The sequence below is a fragment of the Gymnoscopelus microlampas genome, assembly GCF_963454915.1.
Source record: "Gymnoscopelus microlampas genome assembly, chromosome: 15".
Taxonomy (NCBI): domain Eukaryota; kingdom Metazoa; phylum Chordata; class Actinopteri; order Myctophiformes; family Myctophidae; genus Gymnoscopelus; species Gymnoscopelus microlampas.
In genome coordinates this window covers 15,690,737-15,716,223 of record NC_139952.1, presented here as the reverse complement: position 1 = coordinate 15,716,223, position 25,487 = coordinate 15,690,737, and the positions used below count along the sequence as shown (strand labels likewise).

General features: G+C 42.5%; 1 protein-coding gene across 1 annotated transcript in view; it reads right to left on the bottom strand.

The window, feature by feature from the left end:
• epha10 (EPH receptor A10) overlaps nt 1-25,487 on the bottom strand; it is a gene marked incomplete at both ends in the record, with an annotated part of 192,236 nt that overhangs the window by 53,521 nt on the left and 113,228 nt on the right. Inside the window, 2 exons of the mRNA XM_084080360.1 lie at nt 5,473-5,802; nt 17,004-17,159. Coding sequence (XP_083936486.1) covers nt 5,473-5,802; nt 17,004-17,159 — 486 coding nt within the window. The remainder of the gene's footprint in view (nt 1-5,472; nt 5,803-17,003; nt 17,160-25,487) is intronic.

The window sequence follows — 25,487 nt, the reverse complement described above, 5'->3', positions numbered from 1 at the left end:
AGGAGAAAGCGAGAGTGACGAGAGAGACAGAGAGAAAGCAACAAAAAAACAAGAAAAGAAAAGGAGAGAAAGAGAAACATTTTGATGAAACAAATCAAGGAACTGTGATCATTTTGAGTTATTACAGATACTAAACCTGCATATCATTGATGTGTGTGGTTTGAGAATGTGAACTGAAGGTCAATGGCCCCGATTCATAAAGAGAGTCGTATATCTGGTGTAAATAAAGTTCCTAAAGGAGTTCGTATTTTTGGTACTCACAAACGAACGTGCAATGCAAAAAGGGGTTTGTATATGACAGAGACGTGCGTATGACCAGTGCGTATGACCAGGTGTGATGATTACTCTGGAAGGCTGAATCCAACAGCATCCAACTTCAACGTCACCGGGCTGAACCGTGCTAAACAGTGTTGCCATGTCCGCTCATTATAAGCGAATTTGGGCTTATTTTTCTGTAAAGTTGCTTGTAAATATTGGTAGCTGTGGGATAAGGTTTTTGGGGCTTGTTTCTAAAGTGTAGTTGGTTATTTGGGCTTGTTTCACAATTGTTTCATTGTTTTAACCGGTGGTTCTCAAATATTTTTATATTATATACCCCAAGTTAATATGTATGCTAATATATCCCTATAAGCCCCATCTGAAAATGTTTTGTGCCAGCTGGAGGCAGATTTGTGTTGTTAGAATGATAAAAAAAATCCTCCAAATCTTCCACATTTTATTACACGATTTTTGTTTTTAAATAGCAGATCTACAAGCTCACAACGGTTTAATTAAAGTGCTTATAATGGCAAGTGCCAGTTGCTTCTTTTGGGCTTGTTTTCCTAGACCTGGTTGCTTATTTCTCTCACAACATCTGGCAACGCTGATGCAAGTTTGAAGTTCAACTCCGCCTCGTCTAAAGATACCAGATGCGTTGTCGCATCGCCTTGACAACTGTTCTGTGTGGAAGCGGATCACGTAATAAATGCTCTCATGTGTAATGAGAATAAAGAAGTTTACAAGGTTTAACCCCATTACCAAATAAAAGGCTAATAAAACGTGGAAAGGATATTATAAGAGGCAAAAAGATTATGTTGAAAATAAATCCAGGGCATAGCGCTTTTATCCGATAATGGACCAGAGCTTATTGATTAAATTAGTTAATTTTGGATATCACTGTCCGTCGGAATGGGGAATAGTTCTGGACACAGCTTTCATCCACTTCATTTTTCCTCATCCAGTGGAACGCTGCTATCCGATTATGGACCAGAGCTTATTGATTACTTACTGATTAAATTAGTTATTTTTTGATTAATATATCACTGTCCTACGTCGGAATGGGGAATAGAAAAAAAAAGCGGTGGAATCTACATCATGTCTAAGCAATACATCGTTTGACATTTATTTTTTATTTTTTTATATATATGTGTTGACAAATGTTGGGCACATACATATTTTATTTGAGGTTTGCCACTGTTGTAATTGATTTTGACATGAAGAATAAAGCATTCTAAAGACATACGCACATTTCAGCCCTGGTACGCCAGCCTCGGGGCTGACCTGAGAACGTGCGCACCTGACGCACAAAACACAGACCAAAAAATCTTTATGCATCAGGTGGATATGTACGACTTGTCCTAAATGCCGGTACGTACAAAATATGGTCGCAAATCCCTTTATGAATCGGGGCCAATGACACTGAAGGTCAATGTTGATGGAGAAATTGGTCTTACTGACAGACAGTCACATACCGCAATGGTTCTTAACGTGGGGTCCGGGGAACCCCAGGGGTCCTTGAGGAGGTTCCAGGGGGTCCCAGCTAAATGATTCATTTGCACCAAATGGACCCTTGTGGGTCTGTAGCTCAGAAAGTAAACCATAATGGTTCCATGTGTACAGTATACTCTCAGAGTTAAATTAACACTGAAGATGTCATAATGTAGATTGGGGTCCTAGAGATGAGTATCCTCTGTGATTTGGTAAAAAATAAATTGTTGTCTGTGGACAAAAGCATATCAATTGGGGTCTGGATGTCCTTGAAATGAAAAAGGTTTAGAATCATTTAAGGACCATTTCACAAATTTTGGACCCGTCATCATTATAATTTGTCCTCACTAATGCTCATTATAATATGGTGCTATTTTTGTACTCGACATCGATGATGTCACTGGTAGGCGGGTTTTGTGAACTGTCCACAGCAGTTCTAAGCCCTCTTCTAAGGCACAGATCAAGTAGACAAAAATGGTACCATATTATAATGGGCATTCGTGAGGACAAATAATAAGAAAGACAGGTTGAAAATGGATGAAGTTGTCCTTTAAGGCTGCCACCTCAATACAGAGAGCATTGGTGTAGTGAACATTAACAGACACACCACTGTGGAAGAACACTGTTTTATAGTGATAACTACATTGCTATAAAAGTTAACAAAAACTATATTCATACAAATGTTGACAAATAAAGATTTGTGTGGTATAGTCGAAATGACCTCCAATAGAAGTGCATGTGTAATCACATTTTGCAGGTGCAGGTAAGAAACTATATGTATTACATTTTCTGCAAAACCTATATCTAATTCATTTAAAGGCCATGCAGCTCATTAAAAAGTGAGAATGAACATATGTCTTGAGACAGAGAGGCAAGGGTTTTTAGTTCATTAAAAAGTGGAAAAGTACATCTTATATACAGTAAGTAGACAGTTATACTCCTTACAGGAATACAAGTTATTTTGCTGTTCAAGGTTTTTCTTAGATTTCAGCTACAGTACCTTGCCATGAAGTTGTTGTTTGATTGTTTTTATCGTCTTGCCAATATTTGGAGTTACATCACAGCATGGTAACAACACAACCCAAAGCTCTACCAAAGTGTCATTTTGCTTTACGGTATTATGACTGTTATTGTCATTTTTTTATGAAGAGAGACGTCTCTGTTGTTTTGTTGGTCAATGGCATCTTAGACTGTCCCGAAAAATGAAGTTGATATATACAAAGGGAAGATTTTGATAATGCTTGAGACCCGGAGGTGCAAGCTCTCTATTACAGTGCAGAGCTGCAATAAAAATATATTTCATCTACTTAAATCATTTGCTTCCTTATTAATTTCATATGGTTTTAATAAGTATTTAAATCTAGAGTTTGACACCCATGAACCACAGGGGAGAAGATTTTAACATTTCTAACACCACCCCTATGACTAACTAATAAAGTTGAAAATGGGCAGAAACTTTTACTTAATGCACTGTTTAAATGTCCATTGACATGCAAATACACATTACGCTCACAGTTCTTCAAACGCCTTATGTCTATGCTGTAATACTTGGTTGTTGTTTTTATCATTATTGCATGCTGTAATGTTATGTTTTCATGTGGACTGGACTCTTGGAAGATTAGCCAATGGGCTAAAAGAGATCCAAGTCAAATCAAATCAAGTCAACGTCTGAACACACCATGTACTGTAGTCCAGATGTTATGCTTACATAACCTTCTATCTGAACATTTGGTCAGCAAGAGAATCTGGGGCACATACACACGCACACAAATAACACACATGCGCACACGCACACACACACACACACACACACACACACACACACACACACGCACACGCACACGCACACACACGCACACACACACTATATACAGTACATACTCAACCTCAATCTCCTTTAATCCACCCTCTCAATCCATGTGCGCATGCACGCGCGCGCGCACACACACACACACGCACGCACGCACGCACGCACACACACACACACACACACACACACACACACACACACACACACACACACACACACACACACACACACACACACACACACACACACACACACACACACACACACAGTTCAGAGTATGGTTGCATTCTTCATGGATACAAAACAAATCACATTCTCCAGTTTGTGTTTGTCCGAACTCACCTGGCCAATCACTCACAAACCAGGCCTGTCATTCTGTCATAACCCTGTACTGAAACTCCCAACACGCACGCACGCACGCACGCACGCACGCACGCACGCACGCACGCACGCACGCACGCACGCACGCACGCACGCACGCACGCACGCACGCACGCACGCACGCACGCACGCACGCACGCACGCACGCACGCACGCACGCACGCACGCACGCACGCACGCACGCACGCACGCACGCACGCACGCACGCACGCACGCACACACACACACACACACACACACACACACACACACACACACACACACACACACACACACACACACACACACACACACACACACACACCCCTTCCGCCCTAAAATGCATCTCATCCGACTCTCTCTGCTGTCATAATGGACTCGTCGTGACAACTGAACTTAAATGACTTCAAACTAGCAGAGTGCAGCTGTCATCTCAACACTGTGCTGTGATTTATGCTGCTCTTCATTCATAATGCAGCACATTTCTCCATGCTAATTACCAATTAGGGTATTTCTCATTCTTATTTTCATTCTCCCCTCGACTGCACTCTCTCTCTCTCTCTCTTTACCCGGGCTATTTCTCTTTCACTCTATCTTTTTCTTATAGTCCCTGGCTTCTTAGGAGTTTATATTCTTTCAGTATTTCCAAATGAAGGATTTGGTTCATTTCAGATGTGCTTGGCAAACAAACTGAGTAAACGAGCTCTTCGAAAATATGCATACTACATTAAGAGAGGTCTATGTGTGTGTGTGTGTGTGTGTGTGTGTGTGTGTGTGTGTGTGTGTGTGTGTGTGTGTGTGTGTCTCTGTGTGTGAGTGTGCGCACGCACGGTGTATTCACAGTTGATCTCCCCCAGATAGCGTTGCCGCAGAGTTGGTCTGCAGGGCTACCTTGGCTAAGTGCTTTTTCAGGCCCCTAGCTAATGGCGTGCTGAAGACTGCTACCGGGATTATGAAGATCTGAGAAGTCTGAGAATCTTAGATGTTTCTGTGGAAAACAGTCATCTGTATTACACACATCATGAGTGCACAAGTGCATGTGTTAGCACACACCAGGTGTATGTAAGTGTCAGAGGCAGTGGTGGAAAAAGTTACTCAAATTCTTTACTTAAGTAAAAGTACCTCTGTTAAAAATACTCTGTTACAAGTGAAAGTCCAGAATTCAAAATTGACATGAGTAAAAGTACAAAAGTATTCAAAATGTACTTCAAGTACCAAAAGTAAAAGTACTAAAATGTTTGAAAATAGCTGATCTACAAGCTCACAACGCGCCGCATCGATCGGCTATTTTCAAATAGCCTAGGTATAAAATAGGGCTAAAGTGGCAAATGTATGTTTCATAATATCATAATTTGTATCTGAAATAATTGTAGTGGAGTAAAAGTACAATATTTGCCTCTGAGATGTAATGAGTAGAAGTAAAAGTATTGGAAATTGGAAATACTCAAGTAAAGCACAAATACTTAAAAATTGGACTTAAGTACAGTACTTAAGTAAATGCACGTAGTTACTTTCCACCACTGGTCAGAGGTAGTGTGCATGAATGTCCTACTCACCAGGTAGACTGGTGGACACGTTGACCTGTGTGTAGAACCTCTTGCTGGGCAGCAGCTCCGACACTCCGTTCAGGGCCTCCACGCTGAACGTGTAGTTGGTGTTGGGGGGGAGATTGACCACCGTCACCGTCCTCTCCGTCAGGCCCACCTGCTGGGGCACGAAGCCCACGCTGGCCCCGCACGGCTCACACTGCGGCCCCACGCACCGCCTGCAACCCACGCTGTACGTCAGGTCGGCCCTGCCTCCCGCGTCGGACGGCGCGGCCCACTCCAGGATCAGCGTGGACTGCTTCAGGGTGTAGACCAGGTCTCTGGGTGGAGAGGGGGGACCTGGGCGAGGAGCAAAGGAGCGGAAAAGGTTGGTGAGGGTACAGAGATGTGCTGTGTGACATTGTTAAAGCTGAACTCTACTGTATCTTGCTCAAGGACACTTCGACACTAACTCTGGAAGAGCCCAGGGTCAAACTGGGAACCTTCTGTTTCCCAAGCAGCCGCTCTGTACCTCCTGAACCACTGACGATTGTGTGTATACCAGGGGTCTTCAACAGTGGGGTCCTCAGAGTTACTACAGGGGGGGCCGCCAAATCTTTGTGTGAAAGGATCTTTTTTTTTTGCATTAACCACTTGAATCATAGCGTCACTATTCTGTGGAGAAATTTAGCCAAACATCTACAAGCTCACAACGCCTTGCGCTGCCAGGCGTTGTGAGCTTGTAGATCGGCTATTTTCGGCAAAGAGGTTTGGTGTAGAGGGAAAGAAGAACAGACCAAGTACAGAGTGAAAGGTCAAGTTTACTAAGTATTGACAGTTTAAGTGGTTAAATGTCTGAGAAATACGCATCAACATGGATACAACACAACGCGTGACAGTGCTGTCAAACAAGTCTATGAAATCTATGAAAAAGTTTGATCTGACTTCAACACAATTTATATATATGTAGTGGGGGTCCCTGCTTCATCTCTCTCTCACCTAAGGGGTCCTTGGGCTGAAAAACGTTGAAGACCCCTGGTGTATACAATGTACCACCATGGCTTAGCATTAAACTGTTTTTCACAACGACAAGTACAATCGCAGGGAAAAGCTGTTTCAGCTGTTCTGTCTTGGTTAATATAATGATTTTTGCATGATTTTAACTTGCAATTGCTCAAAAACAGGGCAGTCAAACATATTGATATTTACTGTAATGTGAGAACAGAACACGATTGGTGTCCTGAAAAGGAATAAATTGATTGCATTTATCGACAATACTATGGAAAATTATGCAAACGTTTGAAAAGTTGGAAATTGATCGAGACCTTGTTGAAACCGGACGGAAACCTTGTTGATAAATAACTGGACTATGAAATGCAAACGACTGCGGACTGTCCGTCCCTGGTCCGCCCACACAGTGTAGGCGCCCTTATGACTACTTATCACTATGTCAGCACCTTCAGACAGCACTTACCCCCAGCCTGTGTTCGACCACCACCAGTCAAGTGGTTAGTGTAATGTATAGGTTTAGTTTAGAGATGGTTACCCGCTTAAACCCTATATACTTTGTGATCGAGGTCCCACAGGGGTCTATCCTTGGCACCTCCTGTTTTCACTCTACACCTAGTCTCGCCAAACATAGCCAATCTACACGCAATACACTAGAAGCAATGTACAACGAGCTAGTAGATTTTCTGTCGAATGTTTGGCTATTATTATGGCAAGCGCAGAATAGGGACGCTAGGGTTCAAGAAGTGATTAAGCGAAGGGCCGTGGCCGGGGTTAGAGTCCGTCAATGCATACCCAAGAAGCTGTGATTTGTATGCAATAAATAGTTTGAAGGCTGGTTGAAAGCACAGACGAAGTACCACTTCCTGGCCAATGCCCAACTTAATTGCTCCTCACACACATGTGTCACTGCTGTTGTACCCTAGTGGCTCACCTGCCAGTGAGGAGCCCCCACCGGGAGGGCACGGTGCCTCCTCCCCCCAAACACAAGAGTACGTGAGGTGACAAATATCACCCTCCCGCCCGTCTTCACTCTCCCAAACACGGGCCAATTGTGTTTGTATAAATGTGGTGGTGGGGAGGTATTTTACCACTGCGCCACCCAAGCACTTGATGTCGGTGTATTCTTGTTAAACTGCTTTATGTGGATCATGGTTGAAAAAGAGCACATAATGCCGAGCAACCCTACACATAATTAAAGGATGAAAATACTATGATACTAGTCATTTACACACCCACCGTCCATCCGGGCTATGGGACTGCAAACATGTCGACTACAGATCCCATACTCTGTGAGGACTCTCTTCATGTGTCAATGGTCAATCCCCGTGTGTGCAAGTTCAGATCAATTGGACAATCTACTGAGGAGAAAACGTGGTTCCGGACAGACAGAGGTTTCTTCATTTTATAGTAGGATATCCACATCCGTATGATATATTATGGATATTATATGGATACTACATTATATTATGTGGAGATCTGTATGAACTTTATGTCACCTCCATGAATGCATGAATTTCAAATACATGAAATCTGACTAATCACTGAATGCTATCAGTGCATTGGGTATTACTGGGGTGCGATTGAATGGGATCACATTGCACGTCAGACCAAGCTAATCTGTTTTACTTACGATTCCATTTGACAGAACAATCAATCTGATGAGAAACAATTGACCCCCGAGCTAACAAGAAGAGGCCTACCAGGATAATAGTGGAGTGTGTGGCATTGTTGAGGTGTTCAAGCATCTGGCAGGAGGGCTGGATAAGACTTTTATTGGATTGCTGTGGGATAGCGATTACAGATGATGCTGTGACATGAAAAACATTGGAGTTAAGGCCACGGCTAAAGCCAGTTTGTCTGCGTCTTGTACAGATTATTTGTGTGTCTGTATGTCAGTGGTTCTCAACCATTTTTGATCTCTGGACCACAAGCTTATTTCGAACAATCCACAAGGACCACCTAACCCCACCTCCCCACTACAATATACATATATATATATATATATATATATATATATATATATATAAAGGAATAACACAGTAACTTCCATTTTATACAAAAAGTAAATAAACAAATACAATCTTAAAGCCAGATTTATAAGTAGTTGCTGTTCCGGACAACCGCCTATCCGACCGACTTGACACTAGGCATACAAATATCCCTTGGGTCGTCTGCGACATGCGCAGCAAGTTTGAAGTCGTCAGTTGGACCGTACCCGGGATACGTGAACTACGGACGCATATAAGTACGAACAGAGATTTTGTGCATTTATTGTACGATTATTTGAACATATTTCTGAATGAATCACTAGTGGTCCACGGACCACTGGTTGAGAAACAGTTGTATATGAGAGTGTATTTCTGTCTCTATAATAATAATAATAAATCACACTTATATAGCGCCCAAGGCAGAAAGGGAGATTTGATTTGAGTTAGGCGGGGAAAGCGCGTCTGAAAAGGTGGGTTTTGAGGGAGGCTTTGAAAACGGCAAGGGTGGGGGCGGCTTTGATGTGAGGTGGGAGTGAGTTCCAAAGGGAGGGGGCTGCAACTGAAAAAGCCCTGTCACGCCAGGTGCGTTTTTTTTTTGTGTGTGTGGGGGGGGGGGGGGCGTTGGAGGAGGTCAGAGAGGTAGCAGGGGAGCCTGGTTGTTGAGGGCCTTGTAGGTAGCGATCAGTATTTTGAAATCGATTCTGTGTTTTACTGGGAGCCAGTGAAGGTCGTAGAAGACTGGGGTGATATGGTCTCTGTGTCTGTGTTTCAAAGAACTGAGTAGAAAAGTAATGGTGTTCTCTCCCCTATTCCCTTTCAATGTGCAAATTCTTTAATCACAGATCACATAATCTTACTCTGATTGGAAAACAAACAAAAAATAAGAAAAAAGAAAGAGAGAGAGAGATGAAAAGTAATTTCTATCAACAAAGGCAGTGGCAACAATGCTATTGTGCTTGTGTACAAAACACTGATCCAGTTTGTCCATTACCAGAGTCAATTGTGTTGTGTGGAACAAATCCTTCACTTACAAACAGCAAATGCAGGTGAGCTGCTGTGGAAAATCATTTTGAACTCAACTGGAACAATGAACCCGATCTGATATCACAAAGATGACATGACAGATGCATGCAGTCCCCTAGACCTGGACCACAGCTATTATTAGGGACGTGCATGACTGATCGGTATCACATTTGGCTGATATCAAATTAGAAAATTCTATTGTTCTGCCATATTTTCCTCGAATATTTGACCAGCCCCTCGGGGGGGAAACGAAAAAGAGAGAGAAATGGAATTCTGTTACTGGAATGGATCATTAAAATAAAATGGTACTGCACAAAAATAGGCACTGCAGAACAAATCACGATTATACCATCATAGCCTATAATAACAGTACTGTTATAACCGTGGGTGCCATCCATGCTTCTGTGGTTAGAGCCAGCTTTGGAACAGTTGATAAGCTTTTGAAAATGTGATGCTTTAAAGATTCAACTCATCTCTAATAATAATAATAATAATAAAATATTATGTCTGGAATAATACTACAGTATACTTATCCAACCTGTCAGCTATGATATGTTGCCTAAGCCTCCCCTGGTCCTTTGTGTATAAGCAAAATATTGATATATAAGACATGGATTTATGAAAGGACAGCACAATATTGCATGGTACAGTGCTGTGCTACACATCAGTCTGACCAGGTACCTATTTCAACAAATTGGCCACTGATGACCGTGATGTGTACTCCACAAAAAAACAAAAAAACAAAACAAAAAACAACCAAAAACTCTTTGCCATACTGTAACCGTAACTGGAAGTCATGTAAAGTAGGCTGTCGTTCCTGAGGTGGAATGAATTCAGCATGTTTGCAGTGTTCTGACAGTTTTCATAGCCGTTCAAGGCAAGATGCATCATTAGTCATCGTAATGCCGTCTGGAATACATTTGCATTGCAACCCTTCAGCATTTCAAACTCAGCGGGCAACCTTGAGCATGAAAGGCACAATGAACCAGTCAGTCAGAAGGCTGTTTTATATCAGACAGTCAATCTCCTTAACTGACATGTGTCCACGTGTTTGAAGACACAGATGATGAATCAAGCCTCGGTCCATTAAAGCCCATCAATTTAGTTTGACTGTGTGTGTGTGTGTGTGTGTGTGTGTGTGTGTGTGTGTGTGTGTGTGTGTGTGTGTGTGTGTGTGTGTGTGTGTGTGTGTGTGTGTGTGTGTGTGTGTATGTATTTGTGCATTCTGATGAATAAATGAAGGTGCACTGCTCTGCCTGTACTGTCAAAGACATCAAAGTACCACAGCTGTGCCTTGCTTCGAGGGTCACACAGTTACATAAGTCCAGAAATCAGGGATTCAGAGGGTAAATACACACACAAACACACACGCTACACATCCACACAGCTGGGCCTTTATTCACAACCCGGCCCTCTTTCATGCACGCTACCTCGCTCTCCCTCAAATTTCCCTTTTCATCTCTCCTCATGTCCTCCTCTTTCAGCTCTCTCGCTCGTATTTCCCCTCCATTTTTCACTAGCTCTCCACTCTCTCCGTCTCTTTCAACATCCATCTGTCTGTATCTTCTACCTCCTCCTCCTGCTTTATCCATCCCTCTGAAATATAGGCTGCACATTTCATATCGTCGCCGTCGGGCAGAAACCTTGTATCTCCGTATTTCAACTTTTGAATGTAGTTTTTATTTGTAAATTAATGCCCTACTTCATCATACCACAGTGTCACACAAAAGTTGCGAAATGCGTGTGAGTGTAGATCTGCTATCTTTGCTAATTCTTTTTGTGCAAAAGTGGTCAAGTGTGGGTTTTATAAATCCTGAACCAATGAAAAGTATGAACAATAGCTTGTGAATAAATAATGAATACATTGGATCCAATGGAACACAGGTTCCTTTGTTCCCATTTCTTGAAAAGCGACCGTTTTGGACATACAGGGTTTCAGACCAACGGCGAGAAATTATCATCCTAAATTTATCGCAGTTTCCTCCTCCCACCCTCTCAAATTCTCAACAGCCTCCCTCTCTCTCTCTTTTTCTCTGCCTCGCTCCATCTATCAGCCGCAATTTCTAAGGCTCTCTCACTCGCTCTGCCCCTCTCTCTCTCCCCGCGGTAATAATAATAGGTAAGTAGAACCCGGGGATGATCATAATTACTGGATCAATAGTGTAATTAATGTGGTCATTAGGCTGCTATAAATGTTATCACACTGGGATCTGAGAGCTCAGTGATCAATAGCGTAATTAAACCCACTGATCACACTAAACTATAAAAGACGGATATGACCACACACACACACGCATGCAAGTGCTCGTGAATGTGCACATGTGTGCGAGAGTGCACATCCACACGCAGACAAAGATGGCATCGCACACACATACCTAGTGACCCATGATGTTATTGCCCTGTGTACTCCGAAGGTACGAAGGCCATTATTCCTTCTAATTACTATGCTATATCAATAGGCCTTTCTGCATGCAGAGATCAATAGGGCTGCCCCTGTCTGGTCTTTGTCTTATTGGCTTTGTATTGCATCTCTATTAGAGTGGAATGGTGTTCCGTATGGGCGGGGGGGGGGGGGGGGGGGGGGGGGCAGGACCGGATGAGGTTGGGGCAGATAGAAAGACACGGGGGATGGAAGCATAATTTCAGGGCAGATGGAAGGAGATAATTACATTTGCACATTTTCAAATGCCACCAGTGTACCTGTTTGTGTGTGCGTGTGCGTGTGCGTGTGCGTGTGCCTGTGCCTGTGCGTGTGTGTGTGTGTGTGTGTATTACTGTACTTGTGAGCGCCAAATGTCCACATAGTAGAATTTGAGAACTAGACATTGTGAGGTCAGTTCTCACGCGATAAATGTTTTTTTTTATGGTTAAAGATTGATTTTTAGGACTAGGCTTACAATTAGCAAAAGATGCAGGTTGGGGTTAGAGTTAGGATTAGGCATTTAGGCGTTAGGTATTAGGGGTTGGGATTGGAGTTATGCCAATTTATACTTATGCCAATTTATACTAATATAAACTTCTATCTCATGGCATGTTCCCGCAATGGAGCAATGGCAATCCATTGTAGTGCCAATCCATTGATTGGCACTACAACGCGTTGCAGTGCGATACATTGTGGGCTTGTAGATCTGCTATTTTTGGTGTGGGACAACGGGATGCAACTAAATTACAACTCAGGCTTTAGGAAAGCAGTCCTAAAATGTGTATGTCATGTGCGTGTGTGTGCATGCATGCGTGCATGTATTCAGGAGAACGGTGAGATATTTGTCTGATAGGTGGATGAGAGATGGGGTCATAATATTAATGAGAAGTAGAGGAGGATAATGTAATGGAGGGGGGGGGGGGTAGAGGACAGACACTTAATGGGTAAGAGCATGAAGAAAGGCTGAATGGGTTTAGTAGGGGGCAAATGTAATGCAGGTATTATCATAAAAACAGAAGACTGAGGGAGGAAGAGACTGACTGACTGACTGACTGGCTGACTATGAGTTGAGTTAATGGTGGATGGTGTGATGGGATAGATACTAAAAAGGAAGTCAGAATGAAGGAATACAAGAGGATAACAGTATTGGTACAGGAGCGGATAATGGATGTAGAATATTAAGACTGAGGAAGGTTAAATGTACAAGGTAAAGGAGGGAGAATGGGGTGAGGGGTCATTTTGAGCAGACGTAAGTGGCATGGACATAATGTTAAGTGATCGAAAGAGGGTTATATAAAAGTTGGTTAAGAAAAAAGTAAATAGATCAAAGGGGACATGGGTGTGGTGGAAGGGTGGATGATCAATGCATAATTTGGAAAATTAAGATGGGTGCTGGGCCCGAGACTTCAGTGATAAAGGGCAAATCCACATGAAAAAATAATCCATATATCTGATCCCTTGGATAGTTCTGACAAACTCTCTCCTGTAACAAAGGATGCACAGCTCTAGTCTATGAATGCACAATGAAACATGGCTGTTTGCTTGAGCTTCGCCTTCAACAGCTAAAGAAGACTAACACTATAAAGGAATAAACCAGAAAATGCTGTTTACTGTACATATTTTTATTATTTTTGATTTCTACTCGTTTATATGATGTTTTTGCATAGTAATGTGATCACAACAAACCCAGCCCCGTCCGATCTAATGTTAAAGGATTTAGAAAAATCAAATTTTCTCTGCTTTCTGTTGCTTTTTGGCAAAAACAAGCCACATTCCACAACTAAGGAATGGATTATCGCGCCGGCACACTTTGTTTTCTCCGATTCTACAAGACTTGGCTACGTCTTTTAAAGCGATCGGCGGGTGGATCTTTGAAGAAACTTCATTTTTCAAAGGTTAGTAGTAAAAACGCTCGGATTCACTGGCAAGGGCAGCTATAGATGATGTTTGACTCTGGCAGTCAATGAGTTAACAGACCTTGTATTGAACTGCACTTCCCTGTGCTTGTCTTTGCAAACTGTTAATAAAGCATTCAATCAATCAAAAAAAGCACTGCCCATGAAACAATATTTCACAGAGAGTCCTGTCCTTCATGCTGTGTGAGCAACTAGTCCAAGTCAACAATTGTGCTGATCCATCACTGTACTTTTTAATCTTGATTATTAGGCTCTATCAACCCCCCCCCCCCCCCCTGTATGCTGTGCAGCACTTTGGTTAGCCTTTGGTTGTTTTTTAATAACATAAGCTTCATGAATAACATTGACTTGACTTGACTCTCTCTCTTGTAAAGTAGGCCCCTGCATCATAGCCAACTGGAATGGTATATAAAAAAAATTGTGGTGTGTTTTGGACAAAATATGTAGGAGTAGAGGCAAAAAACTGTGTTTGGAAGAATAAGCAATATGGCGGGAAATCTAGTTAGGATGGGACCTAACGTTTTGTTTGTACAACCTACGGTTCAAGAGTTTTAGCCCAAAACGCAAAGTGCCATGGTATAGCGCCACCATGAGGCCGATTTGAAAAATCGGCATCATGGAGTGTCTTCCTTGCGGCCTACAGGTAGTGTGCATGCAAGGTTTGACAGCGATCTGTCCAGCGGTGTCTGAGATTAACTATGCACACAGCACACTGCACAGACACACACACACACACACACACACACACACACACACACACACACACACACACACACACACACACACACACACACACACACACACACACACACACACACACACACACACACACGGACAGGGGCGAAAACACAGTCTTCACCTCCCGGCTTGCAAAAGATAATACTCTATCGGAAGTGGAATTTCCAGGACTTTGTTTTTGTTCAACCATCTTCCTCAAACTGCAAGCTTGGTTCACAATACTATGCCTGAGCAAAAAAGCTTGCATCCGCCAATACAAAGTGAATGGAGGCCAAATACCAGTGGGCTGGATCATCAGAGACGCACGGCTCATGTGGTTAGTGGACCTAAACAATTTGAATAACATAACCGGCTGTTTGTTGACTCCAACAGACACACAGAACGCATCTGACCATTTTCAGTGGACATTGGCCTTTACTCAAGAGTTTTTTGTTTGATTATTTAAAACGATCCCCATTAGCTGATGCCAATGCAATCAGCTAGTCTTACTAGGGTCCATACCAGAACACTTACAAAACATATTGCATGAAAACAACAACATTCAATTACATGAATATACAATTATGCAAATATGCATTTCATTAATATAAAAACAGATTAATAAAATAAACACTAGTATGAAAAAACAATATAGACATTTTGAAATTTAACCCACAAAATACCTACAACTCATACAGTTGTCATCAGCATTCCCATATTTTTCTTAAAGGATTTTTTATTGTTTATTAAACTAATATTAAGTGGCAAATTATTCCAACCAGAGTTCTGACTGACTTAGGCCAATACATGCTCCTTCCGATGTCCAAAAATTGTTTTTATATTTTTTTTCGGAAAGGGAGGTGAAAGATCTACATTTTGAGTAGCCTGGTTCCAGACCATAGACCTCTCTATCTCTCTCTCTGGACTGCCTCTTGGTCTGGTGTTGTAAATGTGAACCTAGGATTTATTCGGTACAAAATGTATTGTCCAATGAGAGTCGGAGGTGGGGGTGGGGATCCCTAAGGATTGGTTTAGGGCAATTCTAATCCCCTCCCCCTTGTAATCGCCTACACTGGAGCCATGTCAGACTGAAGCTCCACGCAGCTTCAATCTGATAATCAGGCTACATTTTTACATCATTCAGAACTTCTGATATTAGAGTCAGAACTTCCAGATGTCCTGAGTACAGGAAGGAGCATGTATTGACCTTTAGTTGTGCACACAAAAGCACACTCGTCTGTCTGAGGTGATCAGGAAAACAAAAAAAATACATGGCAATTTTGTTTCAAGATGGATTTTCCTTTCAAGGAATACTAGAGAAACAGGGCAGAGATTAATGAAAAATAATGAGAGGAGCACTGAAAGAGACAGAAATTGGGGGAGGAACAAAGATGGAAAGAAAGAAATTTAGGGGACATGTCAGAGGGAGGGTGTAAGGACATTATGCACAGGATGGTGATATAGAGGGTGAAGGACGGGTAAACGACTGATATCAGACGAAAGGCTGAGAGGTGAATGGAGCTGATGAATAGTCAATCTATGAAGGACGGAATGGAAGACCTGGGCGACTGAAGGACAGGGTGACATACTCATATAAATATATATTGATAAATCATTACCGTGATGTCGAGATGATGAATGATGCAGGTGTGATGGTAATGAGAGAGAGAGTGGTGTGAGTGTGTGTGTGTGTGTGTGTGTGTGTGTGTGTGTGTGTGTGTGTGTGTGTGTGTCACGCACATGCACACACACATACGCCACCCCTGCTAAAACTCAATTAATAAGAAATAATACTAGAAAGGGGCACTCATGGCATATCTTTGCCAGGCTGGGTTGCCTAGCCAGGGTCGTGTTAGTTGTGGTTTGCAGGCATCAGGACGCAAGTGCGGCTACGGGGGAATTAGCATTTAAACGACATACGGTGCAACTTTGCACATTTGTGGCACCTCATATGGGCAGAAGTTAAAGTGCTTTTGGAGGTACGCTCTGTAAAGAATCCTCAACATGTGATTCTAGGGGTTGATTAGGCTTTGCGTGTAAGATATATGGCGTTTTATAAATAGGCCCCTCCCACAAATTTTGGGAGGGGCCTGTTAATGGTTATGTCAAGTCAAGTCAAGTCAATTTGATTCATATTGCACATTTAAAAAAACAACAGCAGCTGACCCAAAGTGCTTTCCAAACAAATAGCAAGAACAAATTGACCTTAGTCTATTTACTGAGCATATCTACTGTATTTACTTGCTTTTACTGTGACATAACCATAAACAAACCCGCCCTCCCATTAGGCAAAACGTGCCACCATGCATGAAAAATCTGGGGAGGAGTGTCTTCCTTGGCTTACTGAGAGCACGCACGCACGCACGCACACACGCACGCACGCACGCACGCACGTACGCACGCACGCACGCACGCACGCACGCACGCACAATCTACAAATACAGCAAAAAAGAATATATAAATAATTAGCTCTTATCCTCTTACGTGTGCAGGGTGCAGAAGGCGTGTCCAGTGGCGTTCTGAAGTGGTCCTCTTTGCACGTGCATGCCACAGAACCCTCATCCTCTGCCACGCTGTTGGCCGGACAGGGGAAGCACTCCTGTTGTCTGGAGGACATCTTGTAGGAGCCACGGGGACATGCTAGGACAAGAGGAGAGAGACAGACACACACAGAACACATTAGACCAAATTATGTGTGTAATCGTGCGCTTGGACGAGCGACTAATGTGCTCCGTAGGAATGAATACATACGGAGAGATGTACATACAGTAGGACACATCTGAAAAACCACAGTGGAAACAGAAATACGTGTGAGACAAAACAAACAGCACAGTAAGATCCTCAGTGTTAATTTAACACAGAGACATGTTACTGTGAACCGTTACATCAGATAGCAGGACAAATTCACGAATGAACTTCATGGCACTTTTCAAATGTCAATTGAACACCTTGAACACACCTTGAACACTTTAGCAGAGCATTCATTTCATGCCCACTCATTGAGCAGCCTCGTCAATATATTAATGCATTTACAGTATCTATACAGCCTTGTACAGAAAGGGGAAGTATTGACCACCGGTCAATACTACTACTATACTACTATACTACTACTTAGTACAACTACTTTTTCTTTAAAAAAGAAAAAGTAGTAGTACTAGTTTACTCAAGTAAACTTTTTAATTCAGGACATCTACTTATATATTGCTATATTTTAGCATTGCTACTTTTAGTTACAATAATTAAAATGTCTTGGGCACTGATAATGGCAACACAAGAAAGTCAACCAAAGAATACGATTGTTGGGCAGGATCTCCTCATTGGTCAGTAGGAATGCACTGAGGACACTAGCTGGAGCACGCATCCAATGTCATTGACTATGCATGGCATGCACCTCATGGTACTCTATTCACCTCAGAGGCACTCACATCTAAACTACAGACCTCTCAAAACAAACTAGTCAGACTACTACTAGACCTCACACCTATAGGACTCACCTAACCCCTGCAATGGCCCTGGTTTTCAAGATACTCAAGGGACCAGTGCCCATGTATGTACCTGTCTAACTACTTCAAAAGAGTGAGAAACATCCACGGGCACAACACCAGAGGGAGCTCCACTGATCTCATTCCCCCCAGATTTGGCACAAACATTGGGATGAATTAATTCTACCATTATGCCACCAAAATGTGGAATGCCCTCCAAAAAAGACTCCCTACCCTCCTTCAAAACTGCCATAAAAGAGCACCTGTCTGGACCTAGACAAGTGACCCCCACTGTTTTTCTGTAAATAGAATTGTATTGCTCCTAGTATTGATGAGTTCTTGTTTAGTATTGTATGTCTTTATATGTCTTCTTTAATTGAATACGCAGGACCACAACGGAAACAAGCCCTCAGGGCTTTTTGTTTTATCCTTTTAGCATTATTGTATAACTGTACCTCTGTACTTTTTGCAAACTGTTAATAAAGTATTTAATCAATCAAAATCCATTTTATGAAGCCGAGTCTAAATTGGGGGCATAATATCATCGCTATCATTGCTTTCTCCTCCTTCGGTTTTGGATGAGTCATTCAATTTAGTAATCTGCAGATGTTATCCCGTTATATCTTCCTGTAATAAAGCCGATCTGATCAGGATTGGTGATTATTTTATTGACACGTCTAGAATGAATAATGGCTAGTTAATATGTGCAGGTCTGCATTCAGCAGTGATATGATTGTCATTTTGTGGGGGCCGTTGTCTTGTTAATGTATCATGACTATTGTTCATAACTGCAGCACATGATGATACACTTTTAGCAGTAGAGGTGTTTCTTTAAAGATTTTATCGAATTAATTAATATACCCACAGAGCACCTGTTACCAATTTGCCACCAATTGGCACCAATTAATACACCCATCTGGTCCTTTTATTGTTTTTCAGTGTGGAGATTACCTGCTGCATTTGCCATTCGTCAATTGCTTGATCTAGCTCTTTGATCATAGATTCTTATAACTCAGTTAATTCAAAACTTGGGACAGGAATAACTCACGGAAAAATGAGCCGGTGTATTATTAAAGCAATGGCAAGGCAGACATGTAAATGTCATTGTGTACAATGACACATGCACACCTTGTGTTATATCTACACCCAGGCCAACGGTAGCTACGGGCTGCCATGACAAATGACCATTTAAACCCAACCAGGCAGCACACTAATCTTCATCTAAGGCCCAAGATTATTTTTTACATCTTCCTCATTCTTTATTTGATACAATAACCAACACTACCCCTTTTGTTCATGCGACAGCTGATTAGAAAACAGAAAAGAACTGGGCAACATAAGTGTGAGAGGGTGATAAGCGCACATGACTCTGCATGTGCAGCACACATAAGTATCCACACCGCTTAACATAGTAACATCACTGCATGCATGACAACACGTAGACCACACACAAACACACACACACACACACACACACACACACACACACACCCACACACACACACACACACTCTCTACCGTTTCATTTTCCGCTTGCCATGGCTTTGAAGCGGGTGATAATGGGTGTGAAATCAGGCAGCCAGCTAGCAAGCTCTGCTCCCGCTCCACTCTTCTCTTGAGTCTGTATTCTAAACAGCAGGTCCACATTAACATCTCTGGTACACGCTCTACTCCCTACTCTCCCTACTCTCTCCACTCTCCGTCTACCCTACATGCATCTCTCCATTCTTTCTGTCTATCTCTACATCCCTCCATCACCGTTCATGGGTCTCTCTATTCTTATTTCTTCTTCTCCCCCCCCACACACACACACACAGCCATCTAAAACACATAAACAATGCTGGTCAAGTCTGTTCTTGGCTGGTGTCAATTCCCCTGGTGTGAGTATCTGACAGGGAGTCTGTGGAGAGAAGACAATACACAAAACCTCATCTACCCCTGGCACCGTGTCACACTGGAAAGCACTCAATTATGTAAAACAAATGCAATGGCAGACCCGCATAAGTGTGTGTGTGTGTGTGTGTGTGTGTGTGTGTGTGTGTGTGTGTGTGTGTGTGTGTGTGTGTGTGTGTGTGTGTGTGTGTGTGTGTGTGTGTGTGTGTGTGTGTGTGTGTGTGTGTGTGTGTGCAACCCAAACACTCAAAACGTGTGTATATATAGGCATTACACACCTGCGTCATATAGTGTTTGTGTGTCTGTGCAGAAATGCCAGAGGCTTATGTCCAAGCACAATTTCTCTTATACCCTGCCGTCACACAACAGTTAGTGGCCCCTACATTCTCCTCTAGCTCTGACTGAAGTGTGTGTGTGTTAGTATGCCTAAATATGTGTGTGCGCGTGTGTGTGTATGGGTGTACGTGAGTAGCGTATCAGTGGCCGTAAGAACCTTGTAATGGACTTTCTAATGTCTGTCATTACATAGAAAAAAACCTCTCTCTCTCTCTCTTTCAGCTCACAGCACAGGCAGGCAGGAAGGCAGAACAGAAACACACACACAAACACACACACACACACACACACACCCTGACAAATGATGCTGGAGTGCAATCGCTTTGTTACCGCATGCGCTGCCATTCCATTTCCCACATGACACCAGCAACCTCAGGCGTGAACGGCGCCCAAATCAAGGCAGAATTAAGCTTAGATCTACAAGAGGAGAAATGGACCGGGCCTGCACATTTTCTACCCACATACGGCGCTTGAAAGCGGGGCGGTGCTGGCATGAGGCTCGGCTGAGAGTGTGAGTTATCTTTACAATTCAGCGTGGATACACATTTCTGCCAGCACACCTTGAAAATGTGTGTTTAATGATAGGAGGGGGTATGAAGACAATATGCACTGCCCAGATAAAGGAGCTGGCTTCATACCGCCGCTGTCGGGTGGAAACCTCGTATGTCCAAAGCAAGTTACTATTCAGGAGATGGAAAATGGAAAAAAATAACCCATTGGATCCAATGTAGTTAATCGCAAGCTTTTTGTTAATAAGTTTCATTGGATAAATATTTATAAACCCCACAGACAGACTTAACCACATTCACTTTAGAAATTTTCCAGAAATAATAATAATGCATTTGATTTATAATGCACTTTACATTTGAAACCAATTTGCACATTTACAATCAGGGTAAAATATTTGTAAAAACATTAAAATCACGTAACAAGCGTAGCTAAACAAAACACTTTAGTCTTCAGTCCTCTTTTAAAAGCATCAACAGATGCTTATAGCGCAAATAGCAGATCTGCAAGCTCAAGCTGTGAGCCTGCAGAGTGGCTATTTTCTCTACTTTTGCACGACACTCTTGCGTGACAAAGCAGGGCATTTCATTCATGGAGGAAAAAAAACAATAAATAGTTGAAGCATGGAGATACAAGGTTTCTGTCCGACAGCAATGATATGTACTGCCCAGATAACAAAGGATCTGGCGTCCCTTGCTGCCTATCATTCTCCACAGTAAGTGATCGTTCCATGGGCCGCCAACTTCCAGCACCAGGCAAGGTCACCTCGGTAACACTGGGCCGACGACCATCTGCCCATGGCCGAAGGCGGAGTCTCCGGAAGACATCAAAGTGTCTGCAAATGAAAGACGGAATGTCTAGAGACAGACAATGTAAATATTTTGAACCACAAGAACCCTAGCATCGCTTTCCTGGGGTGAACATTCTGCCAAAATAGCAGATCTCCGACACGGACGGACGGAAAAAAAGGAGGGGCATAGTATAGACCACCGGGGACGGGGTATGGTTTAAATCATCTGCTGACTACCTGACTATTGTGAGTGTGTGTGTGTGTGTGTGTGTGTGTGTGTGTGTGTGTGTGTGTGTGTGTGTGTGTGTGTGTGTGTGTGTGTGTGTGTGTGTGTGTGTGTGTGTGTGTGTGTGTGTGTGTGTGTGTGTGTGTGTGAGTGAGTGAGTGAGTGAGTGAGTGAGTGCGAGGCAGAGATGAACAGACAGAGGGAGGGAGAGATGCAGAAGGGGCGATCTGCCAGGACAGCTGGCAAAGCAACTAGTCAATTTGTCCTGTGTGCCGACTGGGAGCCTTGATTAAATGGAACATGGCGGTGCGCGTGCACACGCTCACACACATATGCCAAACTCCTCTAGGGGTAATAATATAGATATGCAATCATACATCACGGCAAGTCTCTTGGGGGAGAGACATATACACCGGCAGGAGAGAGAGAGAGAGTGGGTGATGGGGTACAAAAGGCTCATATCGTACAATGAAAGGACACAGTAAAGACAAAATAGGCTCTGGAAATAGGCCTGTGCTACTGTGAGGAATGCTGATGTCATCAAGTCATCGTACACTTACAGTGTGTCAGGAGACACAGCTCTGTCAGAACGTGTGTCAATATAGTAGTCATGTAATACTGTCCTCACAGCGCCAGTATCAAAATCACATCAGAAAAACACTATTCTTGGCCTGGCCCCCACTTTGAAAACCTGTGTTTTGGCCCGTATACTGTACATTCTGACTTTGTCAACAGCTTGCCTATTCACTCTTAGCACTGTGCAACCTGAATGATCAGTGCAAATCCAGTAAATCCACTTTCCCTCACAGAGAGAGAGAGAGAGACTCAGAGAGAGGGACAGAGGTCAGAACTTATGCATTAACTGCCAGATTCACTAACAGGCAACCAGGGCCCTAAGGGGACAGAAGCCACACACACAGTCACACACACAAACAATACTACAGTATAGCAGTTTCAGCAACCTGCCACACTGAGTAGAGTAGAACATCGACACACACACACACACACACACACACACACACACACACACACACACACACACACACACACACACACACACACACACACACACACACACACACACACACACACACACACACACACACACACACACAGTTATGCCTACTTACACAGGCACAGATATATACAGACAGGCTCACACTTATTTATAGAGACATAACAGTAGGAGGGCTGACACACAGACATAGCTGCATAGAGGTGCAAGTACATTCACAACATGTCATAGCTTCATAGAGAGAGTACATTCACAACATTTCATAGCTTCATAGAGGTGCAAGTACATTCACAACATTGCATAGCTGCATAGAGAGAGTACATTCACAACATTTCATAGCTTCATAGAGGTGCAAGTACATTCACAACATGCCATAGCTGCATAGAGAGAGTACATTCACAACATTGCATAGCTGCATAGAGAGTGCATTCACAACCTTTCATACAAAGTGTACATAAATACAACATGGAGCAGGGCCAGACACGACAGACGGCTGTCATAAAATGTACGATGGAGATGACGGCTCGTATAGTGAAAAAACAACAACAGACATTACGCTTTATCAAGAGCATGTGTGGAAATAAAATACGTCATTTTCATTGTGCCTTTATACAAAATATGTTGGCAGTAAAAACGTCGTCTTTTCACAAGGACAAAAAAACGATAGGAAAACAATAACCGAGATTGACTGAACGCAGGGGAAATTGCTTTAATAGGCTCCATTTTTGTTGTGTGGATCACTTTTCATCGTGCACGTCCCTCTCCTTCTCCCCTCGCTTGCTTCCTCTAACCTCAAACATGCCCATTAATAAATCATGAAGCACTTAATGCAATAAATGTGAGCAATGAATTGTTTCTATGCCTCTCTGACAGCACGTATTAATGAATATTAATGAGATTTAAAGAGGTCTGCTTTAGCCACTTACCTACTGAACCCCCTGCCCTTACCTATATATACACACACACGAAAAAACATTACTGCAGCCAATGTGAGTGTGCACACACACACACACACACACACACACACACACACACACACACACACACACACACACACACACACACACACACACACACACACACACACACACACACACACACACACACTTGTAGATCGGCTATTTTCAAATAGCCTATGTATAAAATAGGGCTGAAGTGGTTAATGTATGTTTTATAATAATTTATATCTGAAAAGAAACTAGTAACTAAAGTTTTCAAATAATTGTAGTGGAGTAAAAGTACAATATTTACCTCTGAGATGTAGAGGAGTAGAAGTAAAAGTACTGAAAATTGGAAATACTCAAGTAAAGAACAAATACCTCAAAACTGTACTTAAGTACAGTACTTAAGTAAATGTACTTAGTTGCTTTACACCACTGCACACACATTGCAAAGAGAGGGCAAATGGCTGTCATCTGGACTGTCTCAGATTGAAATGTCAGTGCTGCATCTGCTGGGGAGCAGCATGGAGTGATGTGAAAGAATAAGTGAAAGACACAAAGAGGGAGAGAGTGGGGCGCCTCTGGCCTGGCAGTTAAGCCATTCAATCCGGGAACGCATTTCTGTCATTTTAGATTTATTTGGCTATTCAAAAAATAGCAGATACACAAGTTCATGTCGCGCTATGAGCTTGTAGATCTGCTGTTTGTTTTTTTTATCGTGGAAAATCTTTGCAAATCTTTGAATATGTATATATTTTTAAAGCAAACATTTTTTTTTAAACTTATGTTGCTATAATATAATACACAGGTTGGGAATCGCTGCCGTATAGAGAAACGAGGTACTGGTGATAGAGAGGCAGAGAGAGAGAGAGAGAGAGAGAGAGAGAGAGAGAGAGAGAGGGAGAGAGGATGAGGGGAGGAGAAGCTATTACAGCAGGTGGAGATCAATAATTCAGAGAGCTCTAATTCGGATCACTGCCCTGTGTGGTTGATGCCGATTCTAATGCTAATTCACTGGGCTGCCAGGCAGCTCTAACATTCATGAAATGAATCCCCATTAGCATCAGACAGGCAGAGAGGTTCTTTAACGGGTCTCACTCTCTCTCTCTCTCTCTCTCTCTCTCCCATGCATACACACACAAGCATTCACATATGCGATACGCCCCCACACACACACATCCGTACTGGCAGGTGTTTGAGGTCAAACAGGTAGGCGGTGTGGAGGAGAAAGACTGATGGTTGAACAGAATACCAGCACTCACAGATCCATAATCTTCTATTTATTGAGGGCAAAAGCAAACGTGTCTAAGTTATAAGCCAACAGCGTGGGGAGTTGTGGGAATTCAGTTTCTCACTAGACTAGACTAGACCCACATCGCACTATAAGTACAATATTTCATATTCTGGTAAATTGACAAATTGGAGGCCTTCAACATTTTACCTGAATTCTAAAATATCTACTATTAGTAGGCCTATTTTCTCTGACATTTCAGGGTATAGAAGTTGTAAAAGGAGTTGTGGTAGGGACATATTTCTGGACAGATTACAGATTTGTAATCACTGTCACACTACAATGTATAAATTAGACTTGACAGAGGCCAAATCCTGAGTGCCAATTTAACTGTAACAAAATGGAAAGTTTTCCACATACTGCAGAAGTGAAATCTATTTATAAAAGTACAACCAAAAAGGTTTTACAGAAACATCCAACTGAACAAACAGTCTTAAAGGGGAAATCCACCCATTTTCAATATTTAACTATGTCATTAATATAGCAT